The following is a 25,843-nucleotide window of genomic DNA, read 5'->3' on the forward strand; positions in this document are numbered from 1 at the left end:
TTGCTTCTTTGTTATATTCCCATTTGTTATACTTTTAAGATCACATTTAAGTGATATCATACAGTACTTGTCTTTCTCTGTCGGACTTCTTTCTCTTGGAGTAATGCCACCAAGTCCACCCATGTTGCTATGCAAATGGCAAATATTGTTCTTTTTATGGCTGAGTAGTATTCCATTTTGCACCTGTGTGTGTGTGTGTGTGTGTGTGTGTGTATCATATCTTCTCATCCATTCATCTGTTGATAGTTACTTCCATATACTGGCAACTGTAAATAATGCTGATATGAATACTGGGGTGTAAATATATATCTTCTAAAATTAGTATTTGGGGGTTTTTTGGAATATACTCAGGAGTGGAATTTCTGGATCAAATGGTAGTTTTATCATTAGTCTTTTGAGAAACCTCCATACTGTTTTCCACAGTGGTTGTACCAATTTACATTCCTACCAACACTGTACAAGGGTTTTTTCCTCCACTTCCTCACCAACATTTGTTATTTGTGTTCCTTTTATTGACAGCCATTCTGACAGGTGTGAGGTGATATCCCATCGGGGTTTTTATTTGCATTTCCCTGAGGGTTGGTGACACTGTACATTTCTAAAAATGTGCCTATATTCCCTAGATTGTCCATTTTATTGCTATATAGTTGTTCACAGTAGTCTCTTGCGATCATATTTATTTCTGTGGTATCAGCTATAATGTCCTTTTCATTTCTGATTTTATCATTTTGAACACCCTCTTTTTTTAATGTATCTGGCTATAGGCTTATCAATTTTATCTTTTCAAAAAACCAGCTCTTAGTTTCACTGACTTTTCTATTTTTTTGGTCTTATATCATTTATTTCTGCTCTGATCTTTATGATTTAGTTCATTCTAGTAACTCTGGGGGTTTTTTGTTCTTTTTTTCCCCCCACTTCCCTTCGGTGTAAGGCTGGATTGCTTATTTGAGACTCTTGTCTCCTGAGGTCAGCTTGTATCACTATAGACGTGCCTGTGAGAACAGCTTTTACTGCATCCTATGGATCTCAGACTATTATTTTCATTTTACTTGTTTCCAGGTATTTTATGATTTTCTTTGATTTCTTCAATGGTCCATTTCTTGTTTAGTAACATCTGTTTGCTGCTGCTAAGTTGCTTCAGTCGTGTCCGACTCTGTGCGACCCCATAGACGGCAGCCCACCAGGCTCCCCCGTCCCTGGGATTCTCCAGGCAAGAACACTGGAGTGGGTTGCCATTTCCTTCTCCAATGCATGAAAGTGAAAAGTGAAAGTGAAGTCACTCAATCGTGTCCAACTCTTAGCGACCCCATGGACTGCGGCCCATCAGGCTCCTCCGTCCACGGGATTTTCCAGACAAGAGTGCTGGAGTGGGGTGCCATTGCCTTCTCCATTTAGCTTCCACAAATTTGCGCTTTGCAGTTTTTTCCTTATAGTTGCTTTCCAGGCTCACAGTTTTGGGGTTAGAAAAGTACTTGATATGACTTCAATTTTCTTAAATTTCCCCAGGCTTATTTTGTGGCCTAGCATACAGTCTATCCTGGAGAATGTGTACTTTGCTGCTTTCAGAGAGAATGTATATATATAGTTTATTTGGTTTAATGTGTCATTTAAGGCCAGTGTTTCCTTGCTGATTTTCTGTCTGGATGATATGTCCATTGATGTAAGTGGGGTGGGGTGTTAAAGGCCCCTACTACTATTGTATTACTGTCTAGTTCTCCCTTTGTGCCTATTCTCCCTTTATACCTTTAATATTTGCTGCACGTATATAGGTGCTCCTACATTAGGTGCATATTTATTTACAATTGAGTTGACCCCTTGATCATCATGTTAAGTCCTTTACTGTCTTTAAAGTCTACTTTTTCTGATTTATTTTTTATTTATTTGATTTATTTTATTTTGTCTGATACAAATATTGCTACCCCAGTTTTCTTTTGATTTATATTTGCACGTAATACTTTTTCCTGCAGAAGAAATGTTTAAAGCTAACAGAGGCTTAATTCATTAGGCTTAATGAAAGAAGTTCCCTCTATAACATAAAAGTGTGAAGTAAAGCAGCAAGTGCTGATGTAGCAGCTGCAGTGAGTTGGCTACATGAAACAACTGACTTTCAACATAAACAAAATATACTTATATAGGAGAAAGAAGCTATCCAGGGCTTTCATACCTAGGAAGGAAAAGGCAATGCCTGACTTTAAAGTTTCTCTTATTAGAAACTAATGCCATCTTGTGACTTGAAGATGAAACCACTGTTCATTTACAATTCCAAAAACCCTAGGGCCCTTAAGAATTAAGCTCAATCTTCTCTGCCTGTACTGTATCAATGGAACAATGATGCCTGAATGAGAATACATGGTCTCCAACAAAGTTTACTGACTATTTTAAAACCCACTGTTGAGACTTACTACTCAAAAAAACGAAAAGATTTTTTCAAAATGGGACTGCTCATTGACAATGCACCTTCTCACTCCAGAGGTCTGATGAAGATATACAAGATTAGTGTTGTTTTCAAGCCTGCTAACACAACATCCACTCTACAATCCATGGATCAAGGAATAATTTTGCCTTTCAAGTCTTCCTATTTAAGAAATACATTTCATAAGACTGTAGCTGTCATAGGTAGTGATTCCTCTGATGGATCTAGGCAAAGTCAGTTAAAAACCTTCTAGAAAGAATTCATTCTAGATGCCATTAAGAACATTTGTGATTCATTAGAAGAGGTCAAAACATCAACATACACAGAAGTTTGGAAGAAGTTGATTTCAACCTTCATGGATGACTTTGAGGGGTTCAAGGCTTCAGAGGAGGAAGTAACTGCAGATGTGGTAGAAACAGCAAGAGAACTAGAATTAAAAGTGGAGCCTGAAGATATGATCTGCAGAATTGCTGCATTCTCATGATAAAATGTTAACAGATGACGAGCGTTCTTACAGATAAGCAAAGAAAGTGGTTTCTTGAGATGGAATCTATTCCTGGTGAAGACTGAAGTGGCAACAAAGGATTTAGAATACTAGGAAAACTTAGTTGATAAAGGAGCGGCATATTGAGATAAAATCCAATTTTAAAAGAAGTTCTGCTGCAGGTAAAATGCTATCAAACAGCACTGCATGCAGCAGTGAAAAAGTGTGAAAGAGTGTGTGTAGCTCATTTCACTGTCTTATTTTAAGAAACTGCTACAGCCATACCAGCCTTCAACAACTACTACCTTGATCAATCAGCAGCCTATTATAAATATAGAGGGAAGACACTCTAAGAGCAAAAAGGTTATGACTCACTGAGGGCTTACATTTTTCAGCAATAAAGTATTTCTAATTAAAGTATGTACATTTTTTACACATATGTTATTGCACACTTCATAGACTAAAGCACAGTGTAAACACAACTTTTATATGCACTAGGAACCAAAAACTTCACTTGACTCACCCTATTGCGATGTTTGTTTTATTGCAGTAGTATGAAATCAAACATGCAGCATCTCTGAGGACTCTCTGTACTTACACATATGAGCCATATAATATATCATGAATAATTAATTACTGATAATAGCTGTATAATGTAGTTATACAGTGCCACAGTTTGGCTATATCAAAATTAATTCAACCATTTTCTCACTGTTGGATATTTCAGGTGATTTCTTGAACTCTGATTTTATATACACACTGAAACATCTCCAAATAGTCTTTTTATAATATGATTTTTATTTCACTCAGGTTTCTGAGAGTGAAGTGTCAAATAAAACAGCAAGTGCACTTTAAATCTTAATAACATTGCCAGATTCTTTTCTCCAAAGCTTATAATAATCATTACACCACCTACAGTGTATGAGAATACCCTATTTTCCATGCCTTCAACAGTACTGGATACTGTCATTCTCTAATTTCTGCCAAAGTAACTAATGAGAAATAACTTCATTGTTTTCATTAGTAATTCCTGACTTCTAATATATGTTTATTGGCTATTTGTATTTCTTCTTCTTTGAGCCATAAACTCCTAATCATTCTCTCTAAAATGGATAGATGACAGGACAATCTTTCACTACTAATTTATACTGTGTCAACTCTAAACAGAATCATTGGATTACATAACCTCAGGGGACAGTATTCAAGGGCAGGCTCTCCCACTGGTGGGTGGCAGGGTGAGGAAAAGGACAATGTATGGTAGTCGTATGACTCGGTGAATTTTTAGTGATGGTGTTGGAGTAGGGGCTTCTAGAATGTGATGGGAAGAATCTACAGTCATGAGAGCAGTTAAACATAAGTATCTATAGGTTTAAAAAAATTGTCTTCTCTTGGTTTTTGCTGAGGTGCTTTGTTTTGTTTTAAGGAGTTATTTCATATGAGAAGACAGTGAATATACTGGGTATATCTATCTTTGCACTAATACAGTGACTATCCTTACACATTTAACTTAGTTGATAAGCACAATATTTACAAAGGCTAGAATCCAGTATAGCAACTTTCTGAATTAAAAGATTTTGCTAGAAACAAATGCAAAGATCTCTCCTAGGTTTGGGGATGCTGTCAAATATTCCTTAAATGGGCTACATAGGAATAAGTTACCAAAATAAAATAAGGGCCTATGATCATGAAGGTAGGTTAATAAATACCAGCTTCCTGAACATAGTAAATGCTTGCTGAACATCTTACTTCAATTACCTATACCTCTAGAATAATGCAGTAATAAAAAACCAATAAACTAAAATAATTGTGAATTGTCTGGATCTTAATTTTAACAGAATGCTTTCAATGTGTCACTGTCAAATATTAAGGCAGCTGTTGATTTACCCTTATTTAGAAAAAGAAAAATCAAGGTGTTTTTTTCCTTTTTAAATCAAGCACAGATTTTGGAATCCTAAATTTCTTAAATTTAAAACAATTTAAGAAAATCTTAAAAATCTTAAATTTTTTTTAGCTCCTATTGAGATAATTACATGGGTTTTTATAGGACCTGTACAAATAATGTTATATTGAAATATTTACTCATAATTAGACTTGATTTACTAATGTTTTATTTGGGATTTTTCAAATTAATGTTTCTTAGTGCAAAGTTAATACTTTTCTTCTCTTATACTCTGTCAAGGTTTGATGCCCTATGGTTCAGTGGTGAAAAATCCACCTGCCAAGCAGGAGATGTAGGTTCAATCCCTGGAGAAGGAAATAGCAACCCACTGCAATATTCTTGCCTGGGAAATTCCATGGACAGAGGAGCCTGGCAGACTACAGTCCACGGGGTTGCAAAGAGTCAGACACGACTTAACAACAACAACAGTAGTACTAGCTTTATAAATTGGATAAATTATGCTTAATTACAGATATCATTTATTGAACACTTTTAACATCATTTTTATATACTTCTCATATAAATTTCATGCTAATTACATGATATTTCTTATCTCTATTTCAGAGTCAGTGCAAGTAAGTCCCACAGGTTCAAAACTTCCCTAAGGTCACCCAATCACTGAATGACAGCACTTGCATTTCAAAGCAGGGACAATACTAATAACTAGTATAATACCTGACATCTTTTTGTCAACATTCTACAAGCAGTACTGGAATTAGGTGCTGCCTGAAAAATGGGGAAAGGAGGACAATCATATATGAGTAAAATCATAATCATTTTTAGAAACAATGCTTTGAAAAACAATTTCTTCCATAGTCATTCAATTTTCAATTTCTTGAATCTATATAGAAAGTTCAAATTTTATATAAAATCATATCTTTCTCATTTTTAGCATCTACTTTTAAGCAATTAAGAAAGCATTTCAGAAACAAGAGATGAAAGCTTACCCTGACTCTGAGCCAGATGGAGAATTTTTGCTGTGACATATCTGGCAGTATCTGATTCTGAAGATTCAGTATTGATCTTCTCCAGCTGAGCCAGGAGCCCCACGATTCTAGAGTTATTGGCGAGGCTAAAAAGAATATTACTTTAAATTAGGGCACATTCTACATCAATCGTAAATTCCATACTATGAAGATCAGTTGTTAAAAACAAATCAAAATTCTACCCTTCTAAAAACACAGAGCATTTACACATGTCACATATCCTTACTCTGTTTTAGAGCTTAATATGACAAACATTCAGTTGATTTAAGTGAGAAACATTCTATTTCAAAAAACCACAAAGGTACATTCAACCCTGCCAAGCAATCTTCCATCACATCCTGAAAGTTCACCTTTCCAGTTCCCCCCCGCCCCCAACCAAGCAGACTTTTTAAATATTCTATGCTATCCTCAGACTCTAACCATCCCTTCTACCCGACTCCATTTTTCAGTTAGCACCCAACTTCACAACTATTATAAAGTCAAAGAAGAAAACACTTATCTTCACACAACCAGCACCTTAAACCTCTCTGATTCTCTTCCCACATTCTTTCCTTATTCTCATTCATTATACATTTGTACCATTTGACAGTACCATTCTAGATATTGTCAACAGTAAACGAAACAAACAAAAATGACTGCTCCTCAGAGTGAACATTCTAATGAGACAAAGTAAATACATAAATAACTATATAAATAGTATTAAGGTGGTGGGAAGCACTATGGAGAAAAGCAGGTTGTGGGGATAAAAGGGGCAAGGAGGCAGATGGCTGCAACTTTGGAAAGCGTAATCAGGAAAAACCTCAAGAGGGCACCATTTAGGGAAAGGCCTGAAAGGAGTAAGATAATGAGCGGTGCAGATACCCACAGAAAGAGCTGTCACAATCATCAAATCACCAAGGCAGGACCATGCCTGCTGTGTTCAATTAAGAACAGCAGCAGACTTAGAGTTGGGGGTGATGCAGAAGACAGCACCATCATTCAGAGCCTTGTAGCCCCTGTACAGATGTTGACTTTTTTCAACTAAATGAGATGGGAAGTTTTTGAGAAGAGTGATGTGCTCTGACTTGCTTTTCAAAGGCTTTCTTTCACTGGTATATTGAGATACAAAGAACCATTCCTCCACTGCATTTCTAGTGTATTTGCTCCTCCCACTTCCTCTGATTCATCATTTAGCTCTCCTGTGCAACCGCAACATACCCATCGGCACACAACATGATCTAGGAGCTCCCACCAATTAGCACCCCACTTCTAAGCTACTCCTTGAAGATGTCTGCATTTGCCCTCCCACATACTGCTCACTTGTTCAAAGTTTAGTTTCTAACACTGTGAGGTCTCCCCAAAACCTCCTGCAGTCACAGCTTTTCTTTTCATACTCACTGCTGTCCAAGTCAGCTCCTCTGTCTACACTTTCCTCTTTGGGCTTTAATGGCTCCACACACACCTGATTTTCATCCTATGGCCACTTCTTCTAGATCTCCTCTCCTGGCTCCTCCTCCCACAAAACCCTAGATGCTGAAGACCCCCCAGAGCTCTATACTCAGCCCTCTTCTCCTCACTCTCCCTACTCTACTGCTCCAAGCAACCTCATGCATCCCCACAGCTGCAAAGTCAATACACTGCCCAGCTCCTACATTTAATTCCAGCCTCAACCTACTCCTCTTCAATTGTAACTTTCCCAAACTCATATAAACCATCACTTGCTCAAGACAAAAATCCAGATTCCCTTTCCCACACTCAACTCATTATCAGCTCTATCTCTAAACATCTCAAATCCATCCACTTCTCCCCATATATAATCATCTGGAAAACAAAGATCTACTATCATGACCTTGACAGCCTCCCCTACTTAAAAAATTTCATGATAAAATTAGTGGTGACATTAATAAAAATAATTTTTAGAAACTGTGTAATAAAGTGTGTCAATATTCAGATAGCTGCATAAGTTATATGCAGAGTACCTCATGCAAAATGCCAGGCTAGATGAATTACAAGTTTCAATGAAGACTACTGGGAGAAATATCAACAACCTCAGATGTGCAGATGATACCATTCTAACGGCAAAAAGTGAAGAGGAACTGAAGAGTATCCTGATGAGAGTGAAAGAGGAGAGTGAAAAAGCTAGCTTGAAACTCAACATTCAAAAACCTAAGATCATGGCATCCAGTTCCATTCAATTCAGTTCAGTTCAGTCACTCAGTCGTGTCCGACTCTTTGTGACCCCATGAATCACAGCACACCAGGCCTCCCTGTCCATCACCATCTCCCGGAATTCACTCAGACTTACGTCCATTGAGTCAGTGATGCCATCCAGCCATCTCATCCTCTGTCGTCCCCTTCTCCTCCTGCCCCCAATCCCTCCCAGCATCAGAGTCTTTTCCTTCAGACTGATCTCCTTCAGAAAGGACTGGTTGGATCTCCTTGTAGTCCAAGGGACTCTTACTTCATGGCAAATAGAAGGGGAAAAAGTAGAAGTGGTGACAGATTTTACTGGGTTCCAAAATCACTGTAGATGGTGATTGCAGCCATGAAATTAAAAGATGCTTGCTCGTGCAAGGAAAGCTATGACAAAACTAGATAGCGTATTAAATAGCAAAGACATCACTTTGCCAACAAAGGTCAAAGCTTCTCATGTACTGATGTGAAAGTTGGACCCTTAAGAAGGCTGCGCACTGAAGAACTGATGCCTTCAAATTATGGTGCTGGAGAAGACTCTTGAGAGTCCCTTACTGCAAGGAGATCAAATCAATTAATCCTAAAGGAAATCAACCCTGAATAGTCATTGGAAAGACTGATACTGAAGCTGAAGCTCCAACACTTTGGCCACCTGATATGAAGAGCCAACTCACTGGAAAAGACCCTGATTCTGGGAAAGACAAAGGCAAAAGGAGAAGAGAGCAGCAGAGGATGTCCATTGACCACTGACTCAATGTACATGAGTTTGAGCAAACTCCAGAAGACAGTGAAGGACAGGAAAGCCTGGCATGCTGCAGTCCATGGGGTCGCAGAGTCGGACATGACTGAGCACAACATATATAATATGTATACTGACGTATATGACACACTGAACTCAGAAGCAGACAAGAGAATCCAGCTGTCTTCTGATAAGCCAGACATTAAAGAAATGTGCAAAAATTGAATAAAACATTCCACTTTCTGGATAAAGACACCAGGATTCCAAGCCTGGGACAAGGATTCAATCCTTAGTAGGGAAACTAAGATCCCACAGGCTGTGTAGCATGACCAAAAAATTAAAATTTAAAAAACTGAAAAAAAATAGTATTTTAAATGCCATCTTCTAACTATTTTGACAACTTATTTTAGTAAAAATATTATTACATACAATAATAATGATGTTATAATGTAATTGGATTATTTCAATGAAATAATTTCTCAATTTTATCATATGGTAGTATTACTATATTATATATAATTATATTGATATATCATAATATAAATGACAATATCGATATTATATATACAATATGGTAAATATCAATACATCAAGTAACCTACATCAACAAAAGCTTTTTGGAGTCTCCATTAATTTAAGAGCACAAGGGGGTTCTTAGCCAAAGTTTGAGAACTCTTGTTTCAAACTTCTCTTGCACATTTTGTGCTCTGATCTAGTCTGAACACTAGAGAGGAAATACATCTTTAAAAACAATTCTGTCAACGTATGGCAAAACCAATACAGTAGTGTAAAGTAAAATAAAGTAAAAATAAAAATTAAAAAAAAAAAACAATTCTGTAACTTAGATGTAAGGGAAATTTGCATTATGGAAATCAGAATTCTGAAATTTAATAATTAGGGGATTTTTTTGTTTGTTTTCTCCAATAATATTTCTCTTTAAGGTCATCTGTTAGCATTTTTCAGTAGATAAAACATCTATTAAAAATATCCAAAAACATACGAAACACACTGATCATATCTTCTGTTCCATTTCAAAGTGAGAGGTTTTTTTTTTTCAGTAACTCTTAAATTTTTAAATTAAATTACACTGCTACCAAAACAAAACAGCTTGCAATTAAGTGATTCTAAGAATCATTACAAATTACAGATGTATGCATGAATTTTTTGAAGGAAGGCAAACAAATAGAAATTAAGAACAACGTAATAAGCAAGCTGATTTTCCTATTTTTTACTTTTCTCACTGAGAAAATAAAAACTGAACAAAATATTCCAAGCCACCTCCAACTCAGCTCTAAAAATGTTAAGACTGTTGACACTAATGTTGAGAGAACTGTAGGGTGAACACTAGAGGGCAGTTCTACCTATTGAATGATTTTTTGTTTTGGTTTAATAGGACTCTTTGTGACCCCACAGACTGTAGCCCACCAGGCTCTTCTGTCCACAGGATTTTCCAGGCAAGAGTACTGGACTGAGTTGCCATTTCCTTCTCCAGGGAATCTTCCTGACCCAGGGATTGAATCTGCATCTCCTTCTTGGCAGGCAGATTCTTTACCACTGAGTCAATGATTTTTAGACTTTGGCAAATCCAAGCGTAAAGGAGAAAAAACAAATTAAAAAGCTATACAGCTATTCAATGAACAATTTAAGCTACAATTTTTCAGCAAAGCAGAAAATCGTTAAATAAAAAGACTCAGATAAGAATTTATCTTCTCTCCCTTGGCCTATTTTTAGGTGAATCAAAATGAGACCAAAACCAACCTTGGGAGGTTACATTTATAACTGATAACGTTAATTACTTGAATAGTTAGAACATTAGGGAATTGAAAATACGACTGATGTGGAGTATATCAAGTCAAGTTAACTTTCCAATGTATATTTTAAAGACACTATCACAAATATTTGTTTCACTGTAGTGGTCTCCTACTGCTTTTGATACTCTGAGTTTACACACAGTCTTACAGCTATTTTCTTAAAAATATAAATTTTTTATATGTTACAAAAATCTTAATGGTATATACATATTGTCCTGCAACAAATAATTTCCCAAGCAAGTGCAAAGGCTAAAGAAACTATCTTCACATTGCAAATAAATTTTATTACGTTCCCATAATAAAATGTAAATTGCATACAGGTAACACACATGTCTTCATAAATAAGCTATAAACATCTGACAGCAAACAATTCATTAAAATATACCAAAGTTTTAAACTTAATCAGTAGTCTTAGTAAATAAGACTTAATTTCAAACAATATGGTATTATTTCCAAAATATGCACATTATCTTTCAGAAATGGTTGTTCCTCATTTCTAACTCTTTAATTTTTATTTATTTTTACTACTTTTGCTTTAATCACGTTTTTATTGTTTCCAAATACTGAACACAAAACTTTATTTTTCTTTTTTGTTGAGCAAAGGACAATGAAAAATGGAAATTTCACTATCATTCCTTTGTAGAAATAGTTAAATAGTTAAGTATGTAAGATTAGAAAATGATATTCTTCTAACTGGAAGAGAACAATAACTATTTCTCTAACTACTTCTTATATAATAATTAAATGCAGTAAGGCACAGGCATTAAGCTAGACATCCTGACCAACAGAACGACACTGAGTATAACAGATCTACACTTGTACAAACAACTGACTTTTGATACAGGTACAAAGGAACTCAGTGGAGAAAGGATATTCTTTCTAAAAATGGTGCTGAACAATCAGATATCCAAATGCCAAAAAAAAATGTGCTATCCACACCTCATACCATATAAAAATTAACCCAAATAGGAGCACAGACCTAAATGTAAAACCTAAAACAATAAAAAACTGGAAGAAACATAAGAGAAAATATTGATAATATGGGTTATGCAAATATTTCTTAGATATAACTCTAAAAGCATAACCCATAAAAGAACAAATAAACAAATGAAAATCACCTAAATTTAAAACTTCTGATCTTAGAAGATACTACATAGGAACGTCCCTGGTGGTCCAGCAGTTAACAACCCACCTTGCAATGCAGGAGACTCAGGATTGAACCCTGGACCAGGAACTAAGAACCCACATGCCTTGGAGCAACTGAGCCCCGCGTCACAACTAGAGAGTCATGTGACACAACGTGACACAGGAAAGGTCCTGCATATGAGGCAACCAAGACCTGACGCAGCCAAACAAATAAACAAGTATTAAAGAGAGAGAGAGACTGAGAAAGAGAGACAACCACCCACAGAATGGGAGAAAATATGAAGGAAAAAAAGTGCAACTGAAAGAAAATGCTTGCAATTCAAGTATCTGATAAACAACTTGAATCCATAATATTAAAAAAAAAAAAAACCTAAAACGCAATTACTAAAACATTAAAATTTCAAAAATTGGAAGATTTGGAAAGAGACTTCACCAAATAATACATGCTAAAAGATAACGCACCAAATAACTCATGAATTGATGTTCAACATCGTCAGCCATTAGGGAAATGCAAATTAAAATCACAATGACATATCAATATATGCCTATTAGAATGGCTACGATTTTAAAAGAATGATCGTAAGAATTTAAAAAGAATGACCAAATTAAAAGATGCTTACTCCTTGGAAGAAAAGTTATGACCAACCTAGACAGCATATTGAGAAGCAGAGATATTACTTTGCCAACAAAAGTCCGTCTAGTCAAGGCTATGGTTTTTCCAGTGGTCATGTATGGATGTGAGAGTTGGACTGTGAAGAAAGCTGAGCACCAAAGAATTGATGCTTTTGAACTGTGGTGTTGGAGAAGACTCTTGAGAGTCCCTTGGACTGCAAGGAGATCCAACCAGTCCATTCTGAAGGAGATCAGCCCTGGGATTTCTTTGGAAGGAATGATGCTAAAGCTGAAGCTCCAGTACTTTGGCCACCTCATGTGAAGAGTTGACTCACTGGAAAAGACTGTGATGCTGGGAGGGATTGGGGGCAGGAGGAGAAGGGGACAACAGAGGATGAGATGGCTGGATGGCATCACTGACTCGATGGACGTGAGTCTGAGTGAACACTGGGAGTTGGTGATGGACAGGGAGGCCTGGCATGCTGCGATTTATGGGGTTGCAAAGAGTCGGACACGACTGAGTGACTGAACTGAACTGAACAAGTGTTGGTGAGAATACAGAAGAACTAGACTTTTCATACACTGTTGGGGAGACTATAGGATGGTATTAATGCCTTTGTAAAACAGATCATTGTTAAGTTTCCTAAAAAGGAACACAGACCTTCAGTCACATCCAACTCTGTGCAGCCCCACAGACGGCAGCCCACCAGGCTCCCACATCCCTGGGATTCTCCAGCAAGAACACTGGAGTAGGTTGCCATTTCCTTCTCCAATGCATGAAAGTGAAAAGTGAAAGAGAAGTCGCTCAATAAAGCTGTTTAAAACTTCATAGGTGACCTTAACATGTACTGTTGGTGTAGTGGATAAGGCAGGAACTAAACAAGAGTGATTGGAGAGTGTGAAATGAGATGCAGATTGCATTTATAGGCTATTTAAAACTTTTGGCTTTTGAGGAAATCAGATAAATTGAGTAGTAACAGAACTGTACTGTACAGTGCTTGAGCTACCAGGGAAGGCCAGTAACAGAACAGTGCAGTCTAAATATGGGAAAGCCCAGACTGGTTTAAATGATATGGAATGGAGGAATTAAAGATTCAACAGAGAAAAATACTAATGATTAAGAGACCAAGAAAAAAGACACATCCTTTGTAGCAAAAAGTAACAGGAGGGTAAGCAAAGGACAGAATCAAATAAAGGGAAGCAAGCAAATTTTGTGCAAGAAATATGAGGACAATAAATTGTATTATCTCTAAGATTAGGTCAACTGCTGAGAATATGTACATATACATCTGACAATTTCAAATGCTTGAAAAGTATAAAACAGTCATTCCAAAATTTAGAATCAGAGTAGTTAAGATTGCTGGGCTCAGTTCAGGCTGATTATCAATAATCATTTTAGTAATATCTTCTAAGTCAATTCATCCTCCAGTATCATTCAGCCACTCAGTAAAGGTCTCTTCAGGAATAAGACTTTGTCAGGTATGTGTGATGAAAAAATACAAAGTGAGGTAAAAGCATTTCAGGTATTTGCAAGACTGGAATGATAAACAATGGATCCTACACTGGTAAGAGAGGGGCTTCCCTGATAGCTCAGTTGGCAAAGAATCCACCTGCAATGCAGGAGATCCTGGTTTGATTCCTGGGTTGGGAAGATCCCCTGGAGAAGGGAACAGCTACTAACTTGAGTATTCTGGCCTGGAGAATTCCATGGACTGTATAGTCCATGGAGTTGCAAAGAACTGGACACAACTGAGCGACTTTCACTTGATAAGAGAGGAAGTGATGATGACTCAATAGATCAGAGCTATGGATAAGGCAGAACTCTTGCAGTACAGACACTTGAACAAGAAAGCTGGAAAGATAAAACTCTATGGATCTCAAAATTTAAGACTTCACTATATACTGGTTAAACCACTATACTGCATTTGTTCAGGTGTTCTCATCAGATTATAAGCCTCATGTAGAAAGAGAATAGGGCTCATTTTACTTCTTTAGAACGTGCTCAACACTCATTTTCTGCAAAGCACTGCATTAAGTGTTATGTTTCTTTCTACTCTCCCAGATTCAGCACTGAGTTAGGTACATAAACGTGTTTAATAGATACTTCATAGTTGAGAAAAAAATCTAAAGGGGGCAAAAAATAAACAAAAAAGAGCATCCATAGAAGCATTTAAAGATGGAAAATATATAATAAATTTTCTATGGAAACTGATGTGCTTTGATCAAGTCTTACGTAAGGAAAAAAATTCAGTAGCCATACAATATACAAAATGTTATGTTCTAGTAAAATTCTATTTATGTACACTGAAATTTGAATTTCATATCTTCACATTTTTATTTTTATTCCCAACCATTTAGAGATGTAAAAACCACTCAGGCCACACAAAAACAAGCAGTAGGTCAGATTCGGCCCATGTGTCAAGTTTGCTGACTCCTGCTTTAAATGAAAAGTTAAACAGTAATAAACATTAACAAAATAACATAAATATATGATGCTGCATTTAAACAAATATATTTTAAGGTAAAAAGTTTCATACAATCACTTCACGTATTATGTCTATAATTTATACATACTGGTATTTAAAGTTACAATACCTTTTCTCTGGTATCACTTTTAACTTGCTCATCTTGAATTACTTCATTTCACCATTGCAGATAATCTAAAAAGAAAAAAATACTGATATTAAACACACAATTTTGTTTTCTATATATTAGATGTCATAAAAGTCATACAACTGATAGTTTTTATTATGGGCAACACAAGATAAGACTAGAAACCACAGGAGAATGTTTGAGTTTTACATGCTTCTGGCAGGTCACTTCAAAGTACAAGATGTGCCTATTAAACCACTTAAAATCAGTCAGTATAAGGTTATCAAAAATCCAAGTGCTATCAAAGTGTAAAAACATAATTTATACTATAGAGCCAAGATTTCTTTTGAGACCATTCAAATTAGCCTTCCTGTTCTAATACTACACCTTAAAATATTCAAACCAACCCTATGATTAGTGTATTGTCCACCATTCACACAGCAGTCAAATACTGGTAAGTATGTATTATTTCTGTATGAAAACATTTCAATTAACAAAAATTGTTTAGATAGAGCAAAATCTGCTCAAAAATCTCTCTCATTTAATATATTTACACATATTTTCCTTCAACCAATAGAGGTTTCATCTTTGGAATGTACATATTCTATATTTTAAAACCTTACATCTTTTTTAATATAACGGATCTAAAATAGGAGTTGGTTACACAGATGTTGCAAGGCTGGCAAGCTATAGAGGAAGCCTAGGGAGGCTCAAGATAAACAACTGCAGAAGTAGTTACCTGGGTTTGGAGGGCAAGAGGGAAAAGAGATTTAAAACCCTAAATCTCTATTCACAATTTTTATAATTTTTCAGATTTATTTTACAACTATTCACCAAAAAAAAGACCTGGATATCTTTTAATTTTACGTATCAATGCTTATTACTGAAGCAGGAATTTTGTGGCATTTTTAAACAAGAAGTTTAAAAACTATTGTCAATTCAACAAGTTACATCCCTATGCAATGTTTAGTAATGCTATATTTAAAGGAAAACAAACATGCCCAAAAAAGAAGAGACTTCAAATTGTATAATATAATAGATTTAGAAGACATAGATATTCTGGGTGTTTTGCTACAGTAACAAAGAACTTCTCCTTTAACTAAACATGACTTTTTTTCCCTTTTTTTAAACTCAATTATAATAGAGGAAACATATTTAGGATTATCTACAAAAATTACATAGGCTGTTTTTAAAGTAGATAAGAAATTTTTAAATGCTAACTACTCCTTCTTTTAACTGACTTTTTTAATGTCCACAAAGTCAAAAGTAACTTTTTCTGATTTCCAAATTAATTAAGAATCATTATACATCCAAAGGTGGGGGGAATCTTACATGTTTTCAAAAGCACCGTTGTTGCCATAAACAGAATTAAGCTACTTGGTTAAGTAGTATGATTTTCTCTAAAACTACATTAACAGCAAGCCCATCTCACAAGCTGAAGGGCCTTGTCTCGCCTGTCTGGGATGCCCAGGGTAAAGGGAGCAATAATGCTGACACAGGCAAGCATAATGAAGCAGGATGAGGATCTCACAGGGTTCCGGACACCAGCCATCACCTCCAGCTCTGCTCAGAGGGCTGCTGTGAGAGACAGACTGTTAAAGAGGTTGCAGAACATGAAGCCAAACCATATGTCTAAGCTTACAGAGAGCATTCGGTTGATGATACTGGATGGGCTCCCCTGAGGACACGGAAGGATGTTGTTTGGGGATTAAACTCTGTTTACCGATCCTCTGAATTCTGATGCTCCCCTGAATACTGAAGCTGCAGAACAAAACATCATTTGTGGGACAAGGAGGACTTGGGCAATAAAGTTGAAGACTACATGAAGAATTGTGACAGATGACAGGAGGAGAAGGCTGCAGGCCCACAGACTATGTTGTAAGTTTGTCTCCAACTTAAATCAAAAGGAAGACCTCCTCCCCAGTCATCAAGCTTTCTCTTTGTTCCTCTGGGTCATCCAAGTCTGTGACCATGTTATCCTGAGGAAGAACCTCTTCACAACTGCTCATTGTAGATGGAGTGTTCTACATATATACAGTAAAAAAAAAAAAAAAAAGTCTGAAGTTCCAAAGAGTTGCCTCCTTAACCTTAACATATTTCCTTCTGAAACTGTACTAAATACACTGCTGCTGAGATTCCTGAAAAGTCGTAATGAACTCAGAATTGAGGCTACAGCTTGCTTCTCACCCTTTTCCCAAACAAAATTAGTTCCCTGCACAAATGACACTAATGACATGCTTAGCACAGCTCATAGATCGGTGATAAGAAATCTATTACAAATTGTGATCCAATGTAAATTCTTAGCCCTTTCCTACATGTCTTGAAGCTTCCAAGAATGCACAGTCATTCACTATAAATCTATACTGAAAAGGGTATTTTATTTAATGTAAGTATATCTGGAACAGATTTGTAATTTGTACATTTAATGCTTCAATCATTTTTTTCTATTCTGTTAGTTTGTATTTTCGTCGTATAGGGCCAACAGAAGGATGTTAAGTCAAGCAACTACTGAAGAGAAAAACAAAAAGAAACATGAAAGAAGGGAAAAAAGTGTACTTCACTAAGCAAATATGTCCTTTAAAGCCACTTTTTCTTGCTGAATCCTGAGGCCAGAGTGCTTCAGAGTAAACGAAAAGTCGTCTTTTTGCTGTGAAAGTTTTTGTTCATTACAGTATGGTGTAATAGAAAGAGCAGGAACCTAGAAGCAGAAATGTTGCATCTCACGAAGTCTGTGGTTTTGTCAAACAACTGTGACAAAGCAAGACACTGAGACCTTATGCAAGAGAGGCTGTAAAGTCCAAGATCAAGGTGCAGGCAGTTACAGTGTCTGGTGAGAACTGGGTATGTGGTTCATAGACCCCCATCTTCTCACTGTACTGTGGCATGGGGGAAGGGCCGGGGAGATCTCTTGGGTGTCTCTTCCTCCATGAGAAGATGGGGGGTCCCGTGTTCCCTCTCAGTTTCTCCCAACAGTTACATGACATTTCATGCTAACTCTAGCACAGTGTCAAAGCCAGGAATCTGACATTCATACAACATGTGTTTCTAGTTCTACATCATTTTATTACACATGTAATTTATATAAACTACCACATTTTGCTATATTTTTAAAATATTAGGAAACATGGATTTCTATTACTTGAATAACTTCAAAAAGATAATGAAAATCACTGTAATCTCAAAACTCATTCATTTAACATTAATGGCTACACAGCTTCAATTGTATATGGCCAAAGAAAGTACTTCCAAGGAGATCATTTAATATAACTGATCATGCCTTCTTATAAATACTTTATTATATAGCTGTAGTTTGTTTTCTGCATGCTCACTGCCATGCTTTCTTAAATCTCCTTTACTAGAATGCCCTAGGGCTCAGTCCTTGGCCTTTTCAAATCCACTCTCTTCGCTGCTGATCTCATCCAGTCTCATGACTACTCAACATCTCCACTTGGCTCTCTAATAATACCACAAACTTAACATATCCAAAACTAATCTCCTGACTTTCCTTTCCCTTTCCTCAAATGTATTTAAGAGACAATTCTCTCTCTGTAATTCTTCAGTCCAAAACCTTAGTGTCCTTCTTGACTCCTGTTTTATACCCCACATCCAAACCCTCAGGAATTCCTGACAATTCTACTCTCAAAATATATCCAGACTCCAATCACTTCTCCACATCTATCAATACTACCATGATGGGCCACTGCCCCTACGCGTCCCCCTTCTATGTATGGCACCTACAGTCTATTTTCAACACAACACCTTGACTGATCCTTTTAAAAGCCTGGAGAAAAGAGGGGGGGGGAAATGCAGATAAATCTTGTCATCACTCTGCTCAAAGCCCAGTGGGTGCTGCCCACATATTTAAATGACATTAGGGGTCCTAAAGGAATGCCCCAGCCCTTCTCTCTGTAACTTGCCTACAATTCCTCTTCCTCACGTTGCTCTGGATACACTGGCTGGGCCTCCATGCTTTCCACCAGCATGCCAGGCTCACTCTCACCTTACTGTCTTTGCCCAAGCTGTTTATTTTGCCTGAAATGTTCTGCCAGATAGCCCAATGACTAACCAACTCCCAAATTTCCTTTGCTCAAGAATCACCTTTTCAATAAAGCCTATCCCAACCATCTTATTTAATACTGTAAAACAGCTCCAGACACCAGCATACCCATCACCCCTTACCTCAATCTACTTTTCTCTTTCCCCAGAGCACTTACAGCCTTCTATGACAGGATGATTCAAAAGTAACAGAACACTTTGAAAACTGTACTCAATAACTGATTACATATATATGAACAGGTGTCAAAACAAATTCGTAAAGGAATAGTTTATTTTCCTATACTTACAAATCTCCAACATATACCCCCATCACATCACATACATCAATCCCGAAATCTAATTCATCCCAGACCCTCAACAGCTTATCACTACTGGTAGCTACAAAAGCAGCCAAAATAAGTTCTTTTATTTCCTCAAGGTTTTGAGGAAAAGAGGCAGAAACCCAAGGTTCTTGATATAAACACAGTTTAATACCTAATATCTTGGTGCAACTCTTTTTAATCACCTTGTAAACTAGGCAATTTAACTATGTGTACTATTTATTATTTATTTCTCTCCACTGAACTAAAGTTCAAAAAGAGCAGAAATCTTTGTTTTGCTCACCATCCCCCAAGTACCTCGTACAGTGCCAGTACATTGTAGGTGGTAAATAGATTTCTGAATGAACAAACAAATGCTTTAAGGACTTGTTTTGAGACAGCTTTACTACACAAATGAGCAAGAAGTCTTCATTTTTAAAAGCTCAGTAATATGGTGGATATGGTATAGTGGCACACAGTATATACACTAACTTCTCTCTAGCATGCCTTCCTGTGCTACAGGAATGTAGTACAGGAAAGCTTAAAAAAAAAAAAAAGCATTTTCACTGCAGTGAGGTTCCAGATGTTTTTATACCCGCCAAACTCAATTTCACTGTTTATGAAATTTGTTAGACTGAAAGTCACACAAATGCCACCTGACCCCGCAGTGAAGTACCAACTTAGACATGCTTTGTTCTACAGCAGTGTATACGGAGATTCCAAAGCCTTGTCCACGGTTTCTCAAAGTGGGGTCCACAAGTTGTTGCTAGAATTCTTTGAGAGTTCAAAATGGAACACAAGGGGTTCTTTTTTCCTTCTCTTTTACTTTTGTGCACCAAGGAGTGACAGGTAATTAATGATTTTATTTCATATCATCTGTGTGTGCTAGTACACAGAAGGACCATATATATTTGGCTAGAGTTGGCTGTGATGACTGGAGATTGCATGGGACATGGAGAAGGTAATGGGCTAATAAGTATCAGCCCCTTCCTCAAATTACCTCCCCTAAACACCCCTTATGCACTGTCAGCTGCCTCACAGGAGCAAAGGTTCTACAACTGTAATGAAAAACTGGAGGGAAATTTTAATATTAATGAAAAAAATTGTATACCCAGATGCACCCATTCCTAACACTTTGCTATTGGGATGAACATTCCAAACTGTGAACTGAATATATTATAAGGGACTTACATTGTGAAATGTTTGGACTTTTCGTGACTTTCTCATTTAGTTGTTTAGTATGTCCTTATGTTTTAGACATTAACATTTGTAATTTACAAATATGCCTGATAATCCAATGTGGCAAGTTTTGAGGCTGGGCTATGAAAGGAGGGTCAGTGGACAATTCTGGTAAGATTAGCAATGAAGAACTGTATCCTCCAAGTCATTTCACTAAATTAGTGCAACAAGAGACACACATAAAAAAACACATCCTTGTATTGAAAACTACTTATCAATAGATCTATACAACGGAATATAGTATTCCATTCTGTGCGGGAAATGTTTCAAGTGCAGTAATGGCTCTGCTGCTGCTGCTAAGTCGCTTCAGTCGTGTCCGACTGTGCGACTCCATAGACGGCAGCCCACCAGGCTCCCCCATCCCTGGGATTCTCCAGGCAAGAACACTGGAGTGGGTTGCCATTTCCTTCTCCAATGCGTGAAAGTGAAGTTGCTCAGTCACGTCCGACTCGTAGCGACCCCATGGACTGTAGCCTACCAGGCTCCTCTGTCCATGGATTTTCCAGGCAAGAGTACTGGAGTGGGCTGCCAATGGCTCTAGCAATATTCAAAACATACAGCTGCAAATTACAGTAGTTTGACACATTAAAGGTACTAATGGGATCTCCAAACAAACACAATAAAGCTTTGGGTTAAAAAAAATTACATACAATGAAAAGGCTAAAGTAGCAAGTGATACAGCAGCAGAGTTTCACTGATTAGCAAAAGGAAAGTCACCCCAATTGCTGAGAACCCAGTGTGTCCAGAATGTAAAGTTATGCAAATGAAATACTTTACATGAGATGTAGTAAGAGAAAATTTTAAAGTTCTACAGTATAATAACAGTAAGTCAATGTATTGACATGTCATGTGATATTAAAGACCCACGTGATAAATAGAAAAGTCTTCCTGTCCAGACTGAATGATGAAATCAAGAAAACATTTTTTTGTGGGACTTCCCTGGTGGTCCAGTGGTTAAAACTGTCTTTCAACACAGGAGACTCAAGTTCAAACCATGGTTGGGGAACTAAGATCACATATGCCATGGGGCAACTAAGCCTATGTGCTCTGGAGCCCACCTGCACAGTTAGAGAGAAGCCTGTGAGGCACAACCAAGGGCCCACATGGCACAAAGACCCGATGCAGCTAAATTAATAAATTTTTTTTTGCCACAGAATGCTGCCCAAAGCCAGAAAAAGACAGGATAGCTGATGTTTTATCTTCCCGTCTAGAAACAAAAGGTCCATCTTGGAAGAACTTTGTTGGCATCTGCGCTGAAAATGTTCCAATAGCTGGTTCCATGTGAGGATGTGCTACTCTTGTTTAACAACCCCAGTCTCTCAAAAAAAAAAAAAAAAAAACTGACTTTTTAACACAGTGTTTTCTTCACAGAGAAGAGTTAGTGAATCAAATGCTCTGGGGGATGAAATGAAAACGTTCTCTTAGGACATCCAGGGGCTTGGCGGATGAAGAGTTCTCGAGCATTTGTCAGAGCTGAGTGGTGAATTGCAGGGGTACTTTCACAAACACAGTAGGCCAGATTCCGCTGAGCACTCAGGAAGAATGGCTACTGCAACTAGCCAACTTAGCAAACATTTGTTACCATATGAAACAAATCAACCACTACTCTCTGCAAGACCTAGAGAAAGCATTTTGACTTCAAGTAATAAGATTCTTGGGCTTCCCTGGTGGCTCAGTCAGTAAAGAATCCACCCGCAACGGAGGAGACCTGGGTTCGATCCCTGGGTTGTTAAGATCCCCTGAAGGAGGGTATGGCAGCCCACTCCTGTATTCTCGCCTGGAGAGTCCCCATGGACAAAGGAGCCTGGCAGGCTACAGTCCATGGGGTCACACTGGGTCGGACACAACTGAGCAACTAAGCACACAATTTAAGATTCTTGGGGAAAAAATTCAAATGACAAAAGGATATCAGAAGATGCTCTTATTGCTGCTTTGGACTTGAGAGTGAAAAGGGGTACCAACAAATTTCAAATCTTGCTGACCTAGAGGAATAAAATTAGAAAATAAAACTGAACAGTATTTTCTCTTTCTTTTCAAATAAATATAAGATGAAATGAGAGGCCCTTTCTCTGAATCATCTGCTTATCCTGAGAACTTGACTGAGGAGGAATAATTTTTGTGCACTGCAGTGTGACTATAAACTCAAGATGAGACTTACCTGCTCTGTCCCTGCTATTGCTGCTAAGTCACTTCAGTCGTGTCCGACTCTGTGCGACCCCATGGACGGCAGCCCACCAAGCTCCCCCATCCCTGGGATTCTCCAGGCAAGAACACTGGAGTGGGTTGCCATTTCCTTCTCCAATGCATGAAAGTGAAAAGTGAAAGTGAAGTCGCTCAGTCGTATCTGACTCTTAGCAACCCCATGGACTGCAGCCTACCAGGCTCTTCCATCCATAGGATTTTCCAGGCAAGAGTACTGGAGTGGGGTGCCACTGCCTTCTCTGTGCTCTGTCCCTAAAAAGAGCTAAATTTCTATCAAAGAGTAGTGTCTTGCGAATCATAGAAGGGTAATGAACATTTTGCTGCTGGTTTTCAATTTCTTATGTGTATATGGAATTTTCTATTTAACAAGCATCAAGAGCAAGGAGGAAATCATCTCATGTTGGCTGAAAATGAAATGTGAATGGTTATTTCAAGTTCAACAAAAGAAAACAAAAACAAGTTTCATATGGAAGAGATAAACCACTATTTTTAGTTTTTAAAACTAATAACTTTATTGTATAAAACTTTTTCATAAAATATGAAGTAATCAATATACATACATATACATATATAATCATTTGTAACTCTTGGACCTATATTTGAACCTCATTATGCCAGTCAGGGCAAAACAAGTTTTTCAAAATTCTGATATAAGTTGTTAACAGGCTACATTTTTAATATTACTTTGGCTTATGGTTTCTACTAGCTTGGCTATTTGCACTGTCAATTTTCATGCTTGTAATGAAAACTAGTTAAAATCAATTTACACTGGTACTGGCAAAAAGACAAAGAGACCAATGGAACAAAACTGAAAGTCTAGAAATAAACATATACACCTATGGCCAACTGATTATTGACAAGGGTGCCAAGTCGACTCCAAGATGGAAAAAAAAAAAAAAAAAAAGGCACTCTCTTCTATTGCTGGGACAAATGGATTTTCACAGGCAAAAGTATGAACTGGAATTCCTACTCACACCAGAAACAAAAATGAATCAGCATTCATCACAATGAATCAACAACATGAATATAAGCAGCGAAAACTCTTAGAAGAAAACATAGGAGTAAATCTGTATGACAGAGAATTTGGCAACAGATTCTCAGCTACAGCAACAGAAGCACAAGAAACAAAAGAAAAATAAAGATAAACTGAACTTCAAATTTTAAAACTTCTGTGCCTCAAATGCCATTATAAAGAAAGTGAAAAGATAACATAAAGAATGAGAGAAAATATCTGCAAATTATATATCTGATAAGGGCTTACTATCCAGAATATGTACAGAACACCTACAACTCAACAACAAAAACACAGTCCACTGAGCAACTGAACTGAACTGAAAGGACCTGAATGAACATTTTCCCAAAGAAGATATTTATTGTTGTTATTCAGTCACTCAGTCATGTCCGACTCTTTGCAAACCCCTGGACTGCAGCGCGCCAGGCTTCCCTGTCCTTCACCATTTCCCAGAGTTTACTCAAACTCATGTCCACTGAGTAGGTGATGCCATCCAACCATCTCATCCTCTGTCATCCCTTCTCCTCCTGCCTTCAATCTTTCCCAGCATCAGGGTCTTTTCCAGTGAGTCAGTTTTTCGCATCAGGTGGCCAAAGTATTGGAGTTTCAACTCCAGCATCAGTCCTTCCAAATGAATATTCAAGACTGATTTCCTTTAGGACTGACTAATTTGATCTCCCTGCAGTCCAAGGGACTCTCAAGAGTCTTCTCCAACACCACAGTTTGAAAGCATCAATTCTTTGGTGCTCAGCCTTCTTTATGGTCCAACTCTCAGATCCATACATGACTACTGGAAAAACTACAGCTTTGACTATACGGACCTTTGTCAGCAAAGTGATGTCTCTGCTTTTAAGGTGTGTCTAAAAAGCAAACCTGTCTGTCTATGTTTGCCATAGCTTTTCTTACAAGCATCTTTTAATTTCACAGTTGCAGTCACTGTCTGCATTGATTTTGGAGCCCAAGAATATAAAGTCTGTCACTGCTTTTATTTTTTTCCCTATCTATTTGCCATGAAGTGATAGGACCAGATGCCATGATCTCAGATTTTTGAATGCTGAGTTTTAAGCCAGCTTTTTCACTTTCCTCTTTCACCTTCAAGAGGCTCTTTAGTTCCTCTTTGCTTTCTGCCATTAGTTATTAGGGAAATGCAAATCAATATCACAGTATTACCTCACACTAGGATGGCCATAATAAAGAAAAAAACAGTAAATAAGTATTCTCAAGAATGTGGATAAGTTGAAACCCTCCTAGATCACTCGTGGGAATGGAGCAACCACTATGGAAAACATCTGGGCAGGTCCTCAAAAAGCTAAATATATAATTATCATATGACCCAGCAATTCTACTCCTAAGTATATACCCACAAGAATTGAAAACATAGAATCAGATAATCATATATCAATGTACATGGCAGCATTGTTCACAACACCCAAAGGTAGAAACCTAAGTATCTACCAAAAGATAAATGGATAAATAAAACATGGTATATACATACAATGGAACGGTATTTAGCCATTAAAAGGCATAAAGGTCTAACACATGCTGCAATATGAATGAACCTCAAAAACATTATGCTAAGTGAAACAAGTCAGAAACAAACAATATTGCAAGCTTCCATTTATATAAAATATCTATAAATGCAAATTCATAAATATATAAAGTATATTAGGTTACCAGGGGCTGGGGGCAAAAGTGAACAGAGAGTTACTGCTTAATAGTTACAAAGTATCTGTAACAGAGTGATGACAAATTTTGGAAATAGACAGTAGTGACTGCTGTATAACATCATGAAAGTAGTTGATGCTACTGAATTTTAAGCTTAAAAATAGTTAAAATGGTAAATTTTATGTTAAACCACAATATTTGACCACATAAAAAGATTTTTTTTAATGAGCTTACAATATTTTTTAAACTGCCAAGCCTAGTTTTAAAAAATTAAATCCTATTTCAGCTAAAGCCAGCAATTTAACAGAAATTATTATCTTCACCATATGAGTTTTTAAAAATCACAGAAAGGAAACAGATTAGCTGCAAAATGGTAAGCTAAATTTAACTACCTGTTTATTTTTCAAGTAAGATTGGTTAAAGTCTTTTTTATTTGCTTTAAATAAAGAAAAATAAAACTCTTATACAAGCCATAT

At 37.1% G+C, this 25,843-nt stretch overlaps 1 protein-coding gene across 2 annotated transcripts in view; it reads right to left on the reverse strand.

Annotated features, from left to right (window-relative positions):
* Positions 1-25,843, reverse strand: part of AGTPBP1 (ATP/GTP binding protein 1) — a 190,558-nt gene that overhangs the window by 145,015 nt on the left and 19,700 nt on the right. For both annotated transcript variants that reach the window (XM_018052439.1, XM_018052440.1), the window contains 2 exons: positions 14,898-14,962; positions 5,784-5,908 (listed from right to left, as the gene is read on the reverse strand). In XM_018052439.1, coding sequence (XP_017907928.1) covers positions 5,784-5,908; positions 14,898-14,929 — 157 coding nt within the window. In that variant the 5' untranslated portion in view covers positions 14,930-14,962. Of the gene's footprint in view, positions 1-5,783; positions 5,909-14,897; positions 14,963-25,843 lie in introns of those variants that run through there.

Source organism: Capra hircus, chromosome 8 (assembly GCF_001704415.2).
Source record: "Capra hircus breed San Clemente chromosome 8, ASM170441v1, whole genome shotgun sequence".
NCBI classification, from domain to species: Eukaryota; Metazoa; Chordata; class Mammalia; order Artiodactyla; family Bovidae; genus Capra; species Capra hircus.